The following is a 15,068-nucleotide window of genomic DNA, read 5'->3' as shown; positions in this document are numbered from 1 at the left end:
ATTCTCATGACGTGGGATCAACTGCCACCGCTCCCCCGTCGACTCCACTTCTCGCCATGGTGGAGTTCCGGAGTCGACGGCAGAGCGATCAGGGATCGATTTATCGCATCTACACAAGACGTGATAAATCGATCCCCAATAGATCGAGGCGGGTAGTGAAGACGTACCCTTAGGGTCACATTCAGGCATGAAATAAATGGGATGCAAGTTACATATTGGGCCACAGGGGTAGAAAGCATGTAAACTTGCTCCAGTTTGTGTTTAGTGGGTGTGCAGAATGAGTGACTTACACCAATTTGCTATTGCATGGGGACTACGTTCCACCCCAACGTAATTGTTGCATTTGCTTACATTCCCCAGAGGACGGGGTTGTGTTTTGAAAGTGGAACCACATGGCTGCTTTATCTTTCACCCTTCCTATTATTACTGCTATTTATTTGCATTGTGGTAGCACCCTAGGAGCACCATGGTGCTAGGCGCTGTACAAACACAGAACAAAGAGATGGGCCCTGCCCCAATCGAATCCTTCTTAGTTGCTTTTCCTGCCGCATCCTTTCTTCCCCCAGTAAACTCACTTGCACACCCAGTGAATGCCAAAGCAGTGCAAGCTATATACTTCTTTTCTGGTTCCGGCTAGTGTAAGGAATCAAATCAATGTCATAAAACCAGCAAAAATCAAGAGGTTCCACCTTGTTGAAATCCAATTTGCAATCAATACATAAACATCAGTAATCATCATCGACGGCTCTTCTCCAACACCTTCACATTTGTATTACGGTAGCACCTAGAGGGCCCAGCTAAGATCAGAGTCCCATTGTACCAGGTGTTTTATATACACGTACTAAGAGAGAGACAGTCCCTGTCCCAAGGAGTTTAAATAGACCAGACAGATTAAAGCCTTAAACTCTACCACAAATCCAGGTTTGGAAAAGCACAGTACCACACCCCTGCACTGTACAAACGGGGAATTGATGCACAGAGGGGCAAACGAATTTGCCCAAGGTCACAAAGAGAATCTGTCGCAGAACCACAAATTAAAGCCAGGCTTCCCGAGACCCAGTCTGGTGCCTTCACAACAAGCCCATCCTTCCTCTTCACAGACAATATTGCAACAAGCCACACAACCACCACCCTATCACTTAGGGAATCTAGCCCTATTTTACAGACAGGGGAAACAGACTAAAATCACTCCAGCTCACAGAGACAACACAGCTAGATCTTCAGATTCCTGCTTCCCACAAGATCACACTTCCCTCCCCACATACGCTAAGAAGCGGTTTGAAAAACCAATTCCCACTCCCCTTTGCACAGGGTTAGGTTCTCGCTTACCTGCCATTTTGCTGGGGGGCGAAGAGCTAGGCTGGGTGTGATGGGGCGAGTTGTGGGACAGCAGGAGGTTCATGCTGTGCGGCTGGCCTGTGCTGTAGGCGTCCATGGCCAGCTTCTGGCGGAAAGCCTCCTCTTTCCGTCGGTTCGCGAACCAGTTGTAGACACGAACTTCCGTCACCAGGTTGGAGCCCAGCCCATGCGCTTTGGAGGGGGACACTCCTCGCTGGAGACATTCCGCCCTTGCGGGGGAATGAAGAGAATACTTTGGAACGGGTCGCCTGCTGCTATGAAGTCCATAATGATACATCGCGTTTCCATAGCCCTTTACTGGTTCAAAGCACAATAGCGAGTGCATCCCCAGGACCCCTCTGCGCAATAGGTGGTTAAGCAATACCCCTATATTACAGGTGGGGAAACCGAGGCAGAATGGGGAAGGGTGACTTGCCCAAGGCCACACAGTGAATCAGCAGCACATCAGCTAGACCCCCTCTTTCACAAGGATTTTATGTAGGTGTTTATAAGATCCCCCATCCATGGAGGGTACTTCTCTGGCCCATCACCTCTCGGTATTTATCCTCACTACACCCCGGTGAGATGGGGATTACGGCTCTGCCCTATTTTACAGGCACGGAGAGACAATGTGACCTGCCCGAGGTCCCCCAGGAATTCTGGGTGGGGGGAGAACAGGGAATTGAACACCTGTAACCCAAATCCCAGTCTAAGGCACTGGATGACCCTTCCTCCTGCTTGCACCTTGCAGCTGCAGTTCCAACCCTGGCCAAGACCCATTAGGCCAAAGCAGCATATAAAAAAGTTAATAAAATCAAAGTAAATTCTCAGTGTCTGAGAACCCCAAGGAGCGGTTTGATTTTGTGCTGGGTGTAAAAATGGACAAAGGGTTGGGCTGGTGGTGGAGTGGTGTAAAAGCAAAAAAAAAAAAAAACTAACAGGAAGGGAATTGCAATGCATAACAGTTTGTTAGCAAAAGTCAGGCTAACTGTAACCCTAATAACGCAAAATTTGTAAAAGCAAAAATTATGTAAGGCAAGTAAAAAAAAAAAACTGTGTAAAAAGTTGTTGCAACCTTGTGTAAATAATGTGTAAATAATATTGCATATAAACTAAAGTCTAAACAAGCAAAAAAAACAAAATATCAAAATAACCTATGTATAAACAAAATGCAGCTGTTGCTCATTATTGTCTGTAACAAAAGGTATAAATGCTTGCTGTAATTGTTTACCTGTTAAAAAAACTGTTTAGCTCTCTCCCTCTACGCAATTGCTTAAAAAAATAAAGTATCTAACTTGCTGTACCCAAACAAAAAGTAAAAACTTTGTTATTCTCCAACAGTGGTTCGGATTTTTCCAGCCCTCCTTAAACAAGGCTAAACTTGGCATTCGGGATGGGCACAAACCCAAACCCTATGTGTGGATACCACTGAACTTGGAGACAGCTGGGATTCGGAGCCAAACTCTGTGGCCCGTATAGGGCCCCGATCCAGCAAAGCCCGTACACGGCTAGTTCAATGGTAAACACTTGAATAGTCCCCTTGATTTTAGTGGAATTGCTTGTGTTTGGCTCCTCTTCTGGATCAGAGCTTCAATCAACAGAAATACGCACGCCAGCCTTGGGGAAGTTCTGATCCAAACCTTGCAGCTCAGGCCCATCGCATCTTCTTACAGGGAAGGAAAGAATTTATGCTCAGGCCAGGTCTGCACTAGAAATGTACCTCGGTATAATGACGTCACTCCGGGGTGTGAAAAACCCACACTCCCGAGTGACTCAGTTATACCGACCTACACCCCTGATGTAGACAGCGCTACGTCGCTGGGAAGGCTTTCCCCATCGATACAGCCCCCGCCTCTCGTGGAGGTGAATTAACTATGCTGACGGTCTCCCGATGCCGCTGCGGCGTTTTAAGTGTAGACCTGCCCTCAGAGAGAATCGTGCAGAAGGGAAGGGATGGAACGTCTTTTCCAGGATCCCATAGTCATTTATCCGTGGAGCCAGGCTCCTATTAAGTATAGCAAATTCCCTCTCTCCAACAGTGCCTACTAGAAGCCTAGGACCATAGGGATTTGGGCTCCCTTAGCTTGTTTGTATTTTTAAACAAAAGCTCTCCAATTAATTGAGAGACAATGGAGCTGGGGGGGAGGACAATATTCTCTTGAGCCATCCCAGTGCCATTTTACCTGTTACATTCCTCCACTAAGGCTTCCCTTTCCTCCTTGCTAGGGTTCTTTTGCCGGTCATAGGCTTGGTACAAGATTTGTTGCGAGGCAGGCCCCCATTTGAATCGATTCCGTCGCATCTTCTTGCTGGGGGTTTCAGAGCAGGTGTCCTCGAGCTGGCCCGTGCCCTGGTTCTGCTGATTGAACTCTGGAAAGAGAAACAGCAGCTGATCTTGACTGCTTTTGTCTGTCATATTTCCAGAACCCTGGACTGTCTGGTTGAATTCTGAAAGAGAAAGGAGCAGATTTGATCTGGCCTATAGCCACTGCCACTCAGAAAATAACCTGCATTCATATTCATATCGTCACATTGTTTCCTTGTGCTCCCCCATCTGCCTCCCTGTATCCACTTGCTGTCTGTTTTATACTGAAATTGTAAGCTCTTTCAGGCAGGGACTGTCTTTTTGTTTGTACAGCGCCTAGCACCAGGGGGTCCTGGTCAGTGGTTGGGGCTCTTAGCCGCCACCACAATACAAATAAATAATAAATAAAAATAACAATAGATTTTAAGATCAGGAGGAACCATCTAGTCCAGCCTCCTGCATAACTCAGGCCAGAGACTATCACCCAGTGATTGCTGCATTGACACCAATTGCTTTGCTTTGTTTGTTAGCAAAGTTACGTGAACAATTTTGAGACCCAGTACACTACACACCAGCCACACATACCCCACTGCCATCAATGGAAACGTCAATACATTTATCCTTGGATGTGAGAGACTGGGGCTGGCTAATCACTTCAGTCTGTGCCATTGATCTCTTCTGCTAAAGAGCCTTAGCAGGACTGCAATTTGAAACAATAGGCAATTTATTTGCAGGCAGCAATCTGGATACCAGCAGGATCAGAGAGGGAACCCACTTCTCCCTGCCTTTCCCAAACCCACCCACGCCCTCGCAATAAAAAACATGAAACACAGACTTGTGAACAGCCCTGGCACAAAACCATGTACGAAGACCGAGGTTGGCACTTTAGGGCAACTCCCGGACACCTTTTAATGGACCCTCTCTTGGGTGAGCTCACAGCTGTTTGCAACTTTGATACCTTTTAGACTGGTTTAAGTTACCCTTCAGACAGGCTTCCCCAGAGTTCCAGTCTCCACACCCCGTCCTGCACTCAGCGACGACACCAGTGCCAATCCAGGATAGCTACCGGCTTCAGTGGGGGTGCTCTGGATTGACACGAATGTAGCTGAGCGCTAAACATACCCCCTATTTCAATGTTTTAGATACAGCCATCAGTGCACTTTACAGATTATTACCCTGGCGGGAAGGGGGACATAGGGAGTGGCTTGTGGTTAGGACACATTAAAGGAAGGCTGGCAATTTGGGTCCTAGTCACTCCTCTTATCCGTGCCTCAGTTTCTTCTCTCAGCAGGGTGCTGTGAATCAGATCAGTAATGTTTCAGAGGGGCTCCGTTGCGCAAACATAAATAAATAGCCAACCTCTCAAAAATGGAGCCGATATCAACTCGAGAGAAAGGCGCCAAGTGCAATCTCAGGTAAGTCCCTCAGTCTCTCTGTGCCTCAGTTCCCCCCAGCGCCTACCATTTGTCTGTCTTGAGGGCGAGCTCTCCAGGGCAGGGACTGTCTCTTACGAGGTGTAGGGGTTCTTCCATTGCTGTAGTAAATCCACCCCTCCGAGAAGCCGTAGCTAGGTGGATGGAAGAATTCTTCGGTCCACCTAGCAGTGTCTACGCTGGAGCATCGCTCGGTTTATTTACATGGCACAGGGTGAGACATTTTTCACAGCTCTGAGGAATGTAGTTAAACCGTCCTAACGTTGTAGTGTAGACCAGCTCCAGGAAAGGGCCTCAAGATGCTACAAGTATATAGTACTAATCAAGTAGCCATGGGCTAATCAGAAAGGGTCAGTTGTTCCACTCGAACTTCAGAGAAAGCATCCAAGGATTTGGAAGATTCTCTGTCCAAACCTCTTAGGTTTGCAAAGCCAGACTGGAAATCTTACGAGACCAGGTTCTCTCCCCACTGCTCCAAGCGGGAGCCTGGAAGTGCAGAGTCCCAAGACAATGAACAACGACTGCAGGTGGGAAGTTCAGAATTTTTGGCAGCTCCGAGAAGGTTCGGTAGGGCACAGGTCCAACTTTCCCCTAATATGTGACTTTTCCATGAGCTTCACCTCTCCCTCTTGCGATTGCTGCTAATCTGCGAAATGCCTTCCCAGGCCTATGCCAAGACACAGCCGCAGATGCATGTTCTAAAATGATTATGGATATGTATGAGGCTCCTTGAGCTGTGTGGCAGCTCCCTTAATGAGAAGGCACATGCAGGCCATACATATTCATGGCCTGGCTTTCTGTGCCTGCATGTACTTGTTCAGGGCGGGATTCTGTGAACTTAGGCTAATACATTATGAGTTAGGCAGTCAGACTTCAAAGATCCCCCCCCCCGAATCCTGCCTCTCTTTGTTCCTAAATAACTCCCCACCTTTGATACAGCTCCATTTCAAATTAATGGGAAACAAACACACTCCTCCAGCAATAAGGAAGCTTAAATCAACTCATGTATGCGGCGGGATCGCCATTTCCAAAACTGAACACCTTGGGCAATGCAGCACAGCAGAGGCATGAGGCGAACGGGTGACCTTCCACGCCTGCCTGCCACAGAGCTGGGGCCTGTCAGCACAGCCGTAAAGGGAGATTGATGGCAGGTTTTATTATTCTCAGTTTTGCAGGGAAATTCTCCCTCTTTTTATAATAGCTTTTCCCTTGGGACAACAAGAGAAGCAGAAAACAGAGGCCAAGGTTGGAGCAGGGGGGTGGTTTTTTTCCTCTAGGTGGATTTTCAAAGCACTGACATTCAGTTTGAAAGACTTTCTGGAGTCCCTATCTTCCTGAAGTAGAACGATACTCCATCCCGTTGGGAGGACAGGTGCTGAACTACTTTTTAAGACATAGTTTAGGGCCCTTGACTCACATGGATAGCCCCAATTGGATTCAATGAGATGAATTGCAGAAGTAAGGACTAATTACATGAGTAAAGTAAAGGTCTGTGGGGCCATTGAACTCAATGAACACAAGCTAGATTGGGCCCTCCCCTTGTAGATTTGGGTTGTTAAAGGAGGCCATAGGAACAACCTGAAACTTTTCTGCATTCTTCATTGCCTAAGCATCACCGAAGGAAACATCAAAATGCAGCATCCAGGAATTTTAGGGGGTTTTGTTTTAAAAAGGGACACCATCCTTTAAAAGGAATGCTGGAGGAACCACTATTGTCCTTCCATATATTGCTACTAACTTAGCCTTAGATCATTAAAGCAAAGAAATTTAAAATGCTAATTAACTTTCCACCACTTGGGCTGGCTGCTTGCTTCATTTAGTTTTGTACTTCATTTTGTTTGGACAGTGACATCAGAATAGTCAATAACTAAGCCACCCAGTCCCTTGCCCTGTCCATGCAGCAAAGTTCTCTTTCTTACTTTCAGCCCATCACCCCAAGCGACCCCCAAAATCATCTCCCTCCTTCAAACATGTGCAAATTCACATGCCCCAACTTACTGATCACTTAAAGTTATGCATAGTTACTTCTAGGATCTAATCCCATTCCCATTGAATTCAGTGACAAATCCCACCAATGGGATCAGGATCAGACGTCATCAGTCGATCCCGCTGCTATTTTTTGTTCCTGGTCTCTGACAGACGCCGTATCAAATGCTTTACTAAGACCCAAATAGGTCATGTTCACTGAGCTCCCTTCACCTGCTGACTCTAATTCTATCACAAAGTAGCCAGTTTCTCTGGCAAGGCCTATTCTTTGGGGGTGAAATTCATCAGTTTCAGCACCATTTAAAGTTCCACTTAAACCCTTAAGCTTAAGGTTTGCTCAATTGCACTTCTGCACAAGGGTTGAGTCTCACCATAGAAACCCACCCACATTATCGCTCTTTGTTCCATTAGCCAAGATATTAAACTTTCCGATTCTCATGCATTAGCACAAGGCTGTACCCACTGTAACACTGCAGAGGGATGTTTAAATTCAAGCTAAAAACCCCAGCTGATTTCAGTGATTTTTTTTAAATTGACAACTATATTTCTATCAATATACTAAAACTACAATTTTTGTCCAAGGTATTTGTCATTGCCCCTTTAAGAATCCAGGGGAAGATTCCTAACAGCCCGGCAAACATGATAAGAACACTACAGCTAGAGTATTGGAAAATACTGCCCCCAAAAGATTTCCTCAAATAGTTACATTTCTGAAAAAACAGATTTTCTTCTGGTGTGTGCCTGTCCCCTTTTTTAAGAGTTCATTTCCCGCAAATACTGTCGCAAATAAATTCACTGATTGGAACATCCAGGGCAACAGCAAGTTTGAAGCAAGTGTTATAAAAATATTCTGAGGCCCTAATTCAGAAAGATACTTATGCATGTGCCTAACTAAGCACATGACTAACCTCACTGAAGCTGCTGGGACTCAGAAACAAGCTACAGACCCAGGATTATTTGAAGAAAATATTCCCCACATATTTGTGAATAATGAATAAGTGTGAGAAGCTGCAGACAGAGGCAAAAGTCATCTAAATCAGGTGTTTCTTATGAATTGTTTGTCTGGTTCTAATTGTCACACAGACATGGGGCAATAAAGTGATTTTAATGGGGGCTACATGGAAGTTGAATATTGCTGCTCAGTGGGCTTCAGTGTATTTCTTATGGGCTTTTTTTAAAAAATGTTGTACTTGGACGCATCTTTTTTTTTTTTAATTTTATGCAGTAAAGTTACAAACAAACCACCAAAAATGCAGTATAATGCTTTGATCAATGGCACTACCAAGGAACTGTGGCGGTCACATGGACAGCTAAATCAGGACGTTATGCATGCTTCAAGACATGAAATGTCTCAGTAAGACAATAAGCTCTGATTTGAGCATGGGGAAAAAAAAGGGATAATTCATTTTCTACCTGCTTCATTTCACTGACAGAGTGAGAACATTTGATACAGAAACCACTGAGAGACTCAAGCCCCGATTCAGCAAAGCATTTGATCACAGTTAACCTTAAGCATGTAAATCCATGCCTATGCAGCAAAACACTAAGCTTGACTTTAACCATGCTTGACTTTAACCATGTGGCCCTATTAAATCAGGGGTTTAAAGCCAAATGTGTGCTTGATTGGACCGAGGTATCAATAGAAACACGAAGCCCCATTACACAGTTACTTTTCAGAGCAGATCTGCACATTAACGAGCTGCGGCGAGAAGGCTGGAAGGAACAAGGACATCTAGAGCAGACTACTTACGTCTGAGAATCTCCCTCTGCTTCCGGACGTACCACGTGTAGAGTGCTGCCCGCTTCTGCGTTTTCATGGGTGTTCCCTTGTTGAGGTGCTGGGAGAGGTGAGACTGATTCAGGCCTGTGACATCCACCACCTCCCTCTGGGGGATGTTGTGCTGCTGCATGTAACCTTTGATCATTTTTGCAGCCCGCCAGGGGTCCTCGCTACAAGGGGAAACAAACAGTTAGTTTGGTCTGGGGGAGGTGCCCAGGGTAAGCTTATTCCAATGACAAAAACCTCAGGCTGATTGCTAAGAATCTATTACTAATCGGATGGCAGCATTAGGCCTTTTGAATGCACGAGTGAACCCAGAATCCATTACAGGTGGGCACCCAAAAATCCACAACAGGATTTCCTTTTAGTTGCCTAAGGTGGGCAGTTTTACTGATGATGGATCGGCCTCCTTAAAAATCACTCTATCCATGAACCCAGCACAAAGACAGATCCCCACCCTGCTCCCCTGGAAGACACTTCACTCCAAAGGGGGCAGGATCAGTCCCTTAATCTGAATCTGAGCCACAAACTTACTCCTTCCGGTCACATCCCACTTCCCATAGGAATAACCTCAGCTGGGTGAAAAGTAAATTTGATAATGTTGCCCAGTGGTTAAAGCAACGGACCGAGAGTCAGGAATTCTAAGTTCCATTCCCAGCTTCACCACTGTCAAGCCGCCTAATCTCGGTCTGGGGCTCAGTTTACTCACTGGTAAAATAGAAATAAAACTTGCTTGCTTCACAGGGATGTTGCAAGGCTTAATTAAGCATTTTGAGATCCATCATCCTTGGATTAAAGGTCCAATAGAAGCATTAAGTAGGAGTAGTAGTAATAGTAATAATAATCACTCCCCTTGATATGTATGAACAACATGTTCCATAATGGGAGTTCCCTACATAAACACAGCAGATAGTGAAGACTTCTAATTTTGTGACAATTGGACATTTTTCTTTTTACCTAGCCTCTGTTCTATGCTCTTTCACGCTGCATTAATGAGTTATCCCCAAAAGAACTGAAGATCGTTTGGAGTGTTACACCAAAGAACGTAGCCTTTGTTGAGACCCAGACCTTAACAGCTTTAAGGTGCTTTACAAATTACATCCAACAATAGCTTTATAATGGTAAATATTTTAGCCCTTCATTAATAGTGAGATTCACAACTTACTCCTAAGCCCTCCTATGATCCGGCTGCCTTCTCCAAAACCCGATTAAAGAGATAGGCTGAGCAGATGCTTCACAACTCTGGGAGACCAAGTCGGGGAAGAACTTGTGAAAGTTTGCTTCAAGTCAGGCTTTTAAAATCAGGATGGGAGAAATTATAAGCTTGGAGAATTTTAGGAGGGAGAAGGTGATTTGAGCTTCTGAGTTCCCTCTGTAGAAGGTTATATTGAATTGTAGTGCTGCACTTTAATTATAGTTGGATATGAAGACCCCAATTCTTCAATGGATTTAGGCACATGCTTAACCTTATCCACTCTCAATAGTTCCCTTGGAGTCAACCGGGCTACTCACAGTGCGTAAGCAGTGTTGCCAGCAGTTACAGATTTTATCACAAATTTTGTGACATTTATTGTTTTCTTCCCTCAAATTCTCAGCTCCTGGAGTAAGTGATTATGGGAGAATCTCAGCTTTCATTTACAAAAGTCATATTTTTAGCCCTCATGGTAGCAGAGGGAAGCCCGAAAACAGGAGCCAAATACACCCTTAAGATTCAAAAACCAGAAGACAAATTTATTATTTTTTAAAATCTGATTATTTCTGAGCCACAGCTCATGATTTGTAATGCTTGGGCTTTGCAAGTGTATCAATATTTGCAGGATCAGGACCTGATTTTAATGTATTTTTAAATTATTTTCAGGGCACCTCCTTGGCCAGGCATTCTTTTTTGGGGTGCATATAATTCTAACTAAATAATAAATACATTATATGGTAAATACTGCTAAATCTGCTAAGGGTAGCTGTTGTAAAGACAGGTTAATATGCAAAAATACATTTCAATTATTTAAGATGATTGGATTTATTTTTATAGACAAGGATAGACGGTGAATTAAAAGGAAGGGCTTTATGCTGAAAAATCATTTTTGATCATGAACTTGGTCACAGTTCTGCACTAAAATAATGAGATATTCTAATATTTTACTTGGAATAACCATCCAACTGCATTTTCAGTTCATTTGTTATTTTGGATCCTTCAACTTGTCAAGGAAAAAAAAAATCCCATAGATTCTTACCTTTTGTCCTGAAAGCAGCTTGAAAACAAAGCTACTGGTAACCACCATGAAAGTGAGTTCGGAAAAATATTGTTATAATAGTGCACTTTTCCCTCGTTTCCCCTCTAAAACAATAACTATTTGATTTAAAGAGATGCTGTCAGGCCCAATCCTGCTTTCTCAAAGTACTGAAAATTCACACTGATTGTTCTGTGTTCGTACAGCACCTAGCACAATGGGGTCTTGGTTCATGACTGGGGCTCCTAGGTGCTATGATAATAAAAATAACATAAAAAATAATAAATAAAATAATAATAATAAGAGGAGTTTGGGGTGTATTGATTATGGAATGCAGGATCCAAACACAGTTTAGTAGACTCAAAATTTGACACCCTACCCCTTAATTTTGCTACAGCCATTAATAAAGTCCCTCCAATTATTTTGGTGACTTTTTCAAAAGGAGTAAGTCAGTGACATTTTCCCTACATATTCATTCATTTCTATGACACCAGTCATCGTGGTATGTATTATACATACATGCACCTTGTTATTATTGTACCAGTGCTTAGGAATCCCAGTCTAGGTGCTGTACAAACAGAGAACGGAAAGGTGGGCCCTGTCCCCAAGCGATATGCTGCCACAGCCTAGCACTGAAGGACAGCCCTCCCCAATAACAAACGTGGGCGCACATATGATGGCGCAAAACGTTTCTAGTCAAACAGATTTTGGTTTCTAAGGGTTTGTTACAAACAGTGTCAAATGAAATTATATGATTGTAAATGATGTTCAAAGTCCATTTAAACAGAATTGGACTGAGGCAATCCACACATCAGTGAAATATAGAAAAAACTCATGTCTAGAAATACAGAAAGACCCAGAACATACATAAGGTGGCTTGAAAGTGGCATCTCATTGATAGGCAACTGTAATTACCGTAATTAAATGATTTTTCAGAACTTGCTGACTTTGCTCTATATCAGGGTCCTTTTTCTTTCTGAGCCCCCCCCCCCAGGCTATAAAAACTTCATGGCCCACCTGTGCCACAACAACTATTTTTCTGCATATCCAGTAGATTAAAAGCCGGAGCCACGTTAAGGGGTAGCAAGCAGGGCAATTGCCTGGGGCCCCACACCACAGGGGCCCCACAAAGCTAAGTTGCTCAGGCTTCAGCTTCAGCGCCAGGTGGTGGGGCTTGGGGCCCCAGGCTTCTGCCCCACATGGCGGGTCTTGAACTTTCCGCCCTGGGTTCCAGTAAGTCTAATGCTTACCCTGCTTGGCAGACCCCCTGAAACCTGCTCATGGCCCCTCAGGGAGCCCCAGCCCCCTGGTTGAGAACTGCTGCTCTATATTTCTTGCCATGTCCTCAAACCTGTAAAAACCTGGGCAGGGAAGCATAGTTCAATTGAACTATTCCCATACGTTGAGTTACTCATGTGCTTACGGGGTCAATCCTGCAAACACTTAATTGTAGCAAACACCATTACATTAGGGTTGTGACAGAGTTCCAGGTCCAGACCATCTGGGGAAATCTTCATTCGTGATGCAGAAAACCAAGCTGCCCCATTCCCCCAACATAAAAATGGTAGAGTCAAATCTGATTTGTATTATCTGGAAGTGGGGCCAATGAAATCAGTGGGAAAGACAGTCAGGACTCTAGGGCCACTGTCAGCACTTCTCCTGCCTCCCATCATTCTCCTACAGAGGCATTTGTCCTGCGCTTCTCATCCCTAATATCTTGGGTGACATCCTCACATTTCTTATACTTTATCAACAGAGGTGACACATTCCCCCCAAAGCTTACAGGAATAGTCACTTGAATTAAAGAGGATAATAACTGGCTTGCCCCAACTGTATCTGCATCACGTTCCATTTATAGTTTAGCAAGCGAGAATACTGGCAGAAATATTCACCTAAGCAGTAAGCTTTAAGTCAGTACTAGAGACTTTTTTCAGAAAGTGAGTTTGGAACTTCACCACCTCCACCACCAACTGGATTTTAAGGGTTACACTAATCCAGCCAGTGAACAGAAACAATGCTACATGACCTGCCTCCAGTCAGCACTAGCCAAAATATCTCAAATGTTGAACACCCAAATGAAATGCTTGCAAAACAAACAAATGAGCAAGCAAACAAACCAAACAACAAAAAACACCCTACCAACCAAGGATCATCTGTGGAAAGGGTTCAGTGAAGAATTTTGAATCGTGAATACATCGGGGGGGGGGGAGGGAGAGAGGAATCTCTTATGAAGAGAAAGAAATCTATTCAGTCAATTATTCCCTACAGATTATTGTGCAGTTCAACCTGGCTCTGTGCTGTCATCACCACTGCCCCTAGCTATGGGAAGACTGAGTCCTGAGAGTTTCCTATTAGCAAAGTTCAGATAGTGCTGGCTCTCCCCAGTTTATTCCTTTGTTATGGGTCACCTCTCTCCCTGTATGATCAAGGTGATCCAGCAGCAGTCTGTCTTGGTTGCAAATCCACATTAATCTAGCCAGGTCTTTCCCACTCTGCCCGGGGATTACAGGTACACAGAGATCCAGAAAAACTGTTAACTACTCTCGTCACAGCCTCTATTCTTGACCTGGCTGGTTGTTGCTGGAAATTGAATGTCTTCTCACAAGAGTTGCCCTCCCTTGCTTCTGTGTTCCTCTAGAGGAATCATTTTATTGCACATATTTATTTAAAGATTCTTAAAGAGCTCATCATTTTAAGAGCTGGGTTCTATTTACCAAAGGCAAAGAGCATTCAAGATTATACAGAGAATTACCTATAAAGCTATGGCTACTGTAAGAGGCAAGAAAGCTTCATTGCTTTCCTGTTACCTGGGAAGATGACAAAGAGAGCAGGAAGTGACTTATATATACACTCTTATATTACACTTTTCATCCATCCATCTCAAACTGCTTTATAAAGGAGGGCAGTATCACTATTCCCATCTTACAAAAGGGGACACAGGGAGGGGAAGTGATTTGCCCATTGGTCACCAGGGCCGGCTCCAGCTTTTTTGCCGCCCCAAGCGGTGAAGCGGGGGGGGAAAAATAGCTCTACCACGCCGCTTCATTCTTTGGCGGCAATTCGGCGGCGGGTCCTTTGCTCCGAGAGGGACTGAGGGACCCACTGCCGAATTTCCGCCGAAGACCCGGATGTGCCGCCCCTTTCCATTGGCCGCCCCAAGCAGCTGCTTCCTTTGCTGGTGCCTGGAGCCGGCCCTGATGGTCACACAAAAGGCCAGAGCCAGGAATAGGAACCCAGATCTCCCGAGTCCCAAGCCAGTGCTCTACCCACTAGACCACACTGCTTCCAATCCGTATACGGATTTTCTTCGGCTGTCATTGGCTTATCTCAGATGAATGATTTTATAAAATTACTGGACAATGAAGTTACTAAAATAGAGTAACTCAGCATTTCTAAGAGAAACTGGTTAACTTTGTACAGGTACTAAGTTAAGATAGATTTTCCGAGCCCAATCATTAACTGGTGTGAACGGAACATTTTCACCCCCACCACGAATCTGGACCGTAACTCCCTCCATGTGCGTAGCATTCTGTGGTTTTTTCAAAGCAGATAATGGGCCTGATCCTGCGTTCCTTGTCCACCCAACCCCTCCTATTGACGTCATCAGAAGCTCATCCCTAAGTCAAGATAACTAACAATAATTTGTCTGTGAATGCATGACCCAAACCAGGGCTTTTCTAAAACCATGCCTAACCTTCCGAGCGGAGGTTGTCTATTCATAGCTAAGTTGCATTGTTGATGTCACATGAAGCTTCTTTCCAAGGATTCCCTCCCTCTCTCACCCCCGCCCCACCAGCCTTGAAAAGAGGTAAATAAAACTCGACAACATCCTCAGAGAAATATGCCAAGAATTTATACTCCTGGATTATAAACCAGGCTCTCTGCATAGACCATCTATCTAATCTGTATCTCTCGGTACACACGCAAAGGCTTAAAAGCTCCTAAGTGTGCTGTGTTCAGTCACCCCTTACCCTTTTATTTTAAACAGACTTCTTTAT

General features: G+C 44.5%; 1 protein-coding gene across 3 annotated transcripts in view; it reads right to left on the bottom strand.

The window, feature by feature from the left end:
• Positions 1-15,068, bottom strand: part of HNF1B (HNF1 homeobox B) — a 60,933-nt gene that overhangs the window by 37,541 nt on the left and 8,324 nt on the right. For 2 of the 3 annotated variants that reach the window (XM_024195403.2, XM_024195402.2), the window contains exons 2-4: positions 8,813-9,012; positions 3,522-3,786; positions 1,330-1,568 (exon numbers count right to left, since the gene is read on the bottom strand). In XM_024195403.2, the coding sequence (XP_024051171.1) occupies positions 1,330-1,568; positions 3,522-3,786; positions 8,813-9,012 (704 nt within the window). The remainder of the gene's footprint in view (positions 1-1,329; positions 1,569-3,521; positions 3,787-8,812; positions 9,013-15,068) is intronic. The other variant, XM_024195404.2, reaches the window with a different exon arrangement.

The sequence above is a fragment of the Terrapene carolina genome, unplaced genomic scaffold (assembly GCF_002925995.2).
Source record: "Terrapene carolina triunguis isolate 2854851 unplaced genomic scaffold, T_m_triunguis-2.0 Scaffold231, whole genome shotgun sequence".
Taxonomy (NCBI): Eukaryota; Metazoa; Chordata; order Testudines; family Emydidae; genus Terrapene; species Terrapene triunguis.
Note: the sequence above shows the minus strand (reverse complement) of the source record. Positions and strands in the feature narration are given on the sequence as shown.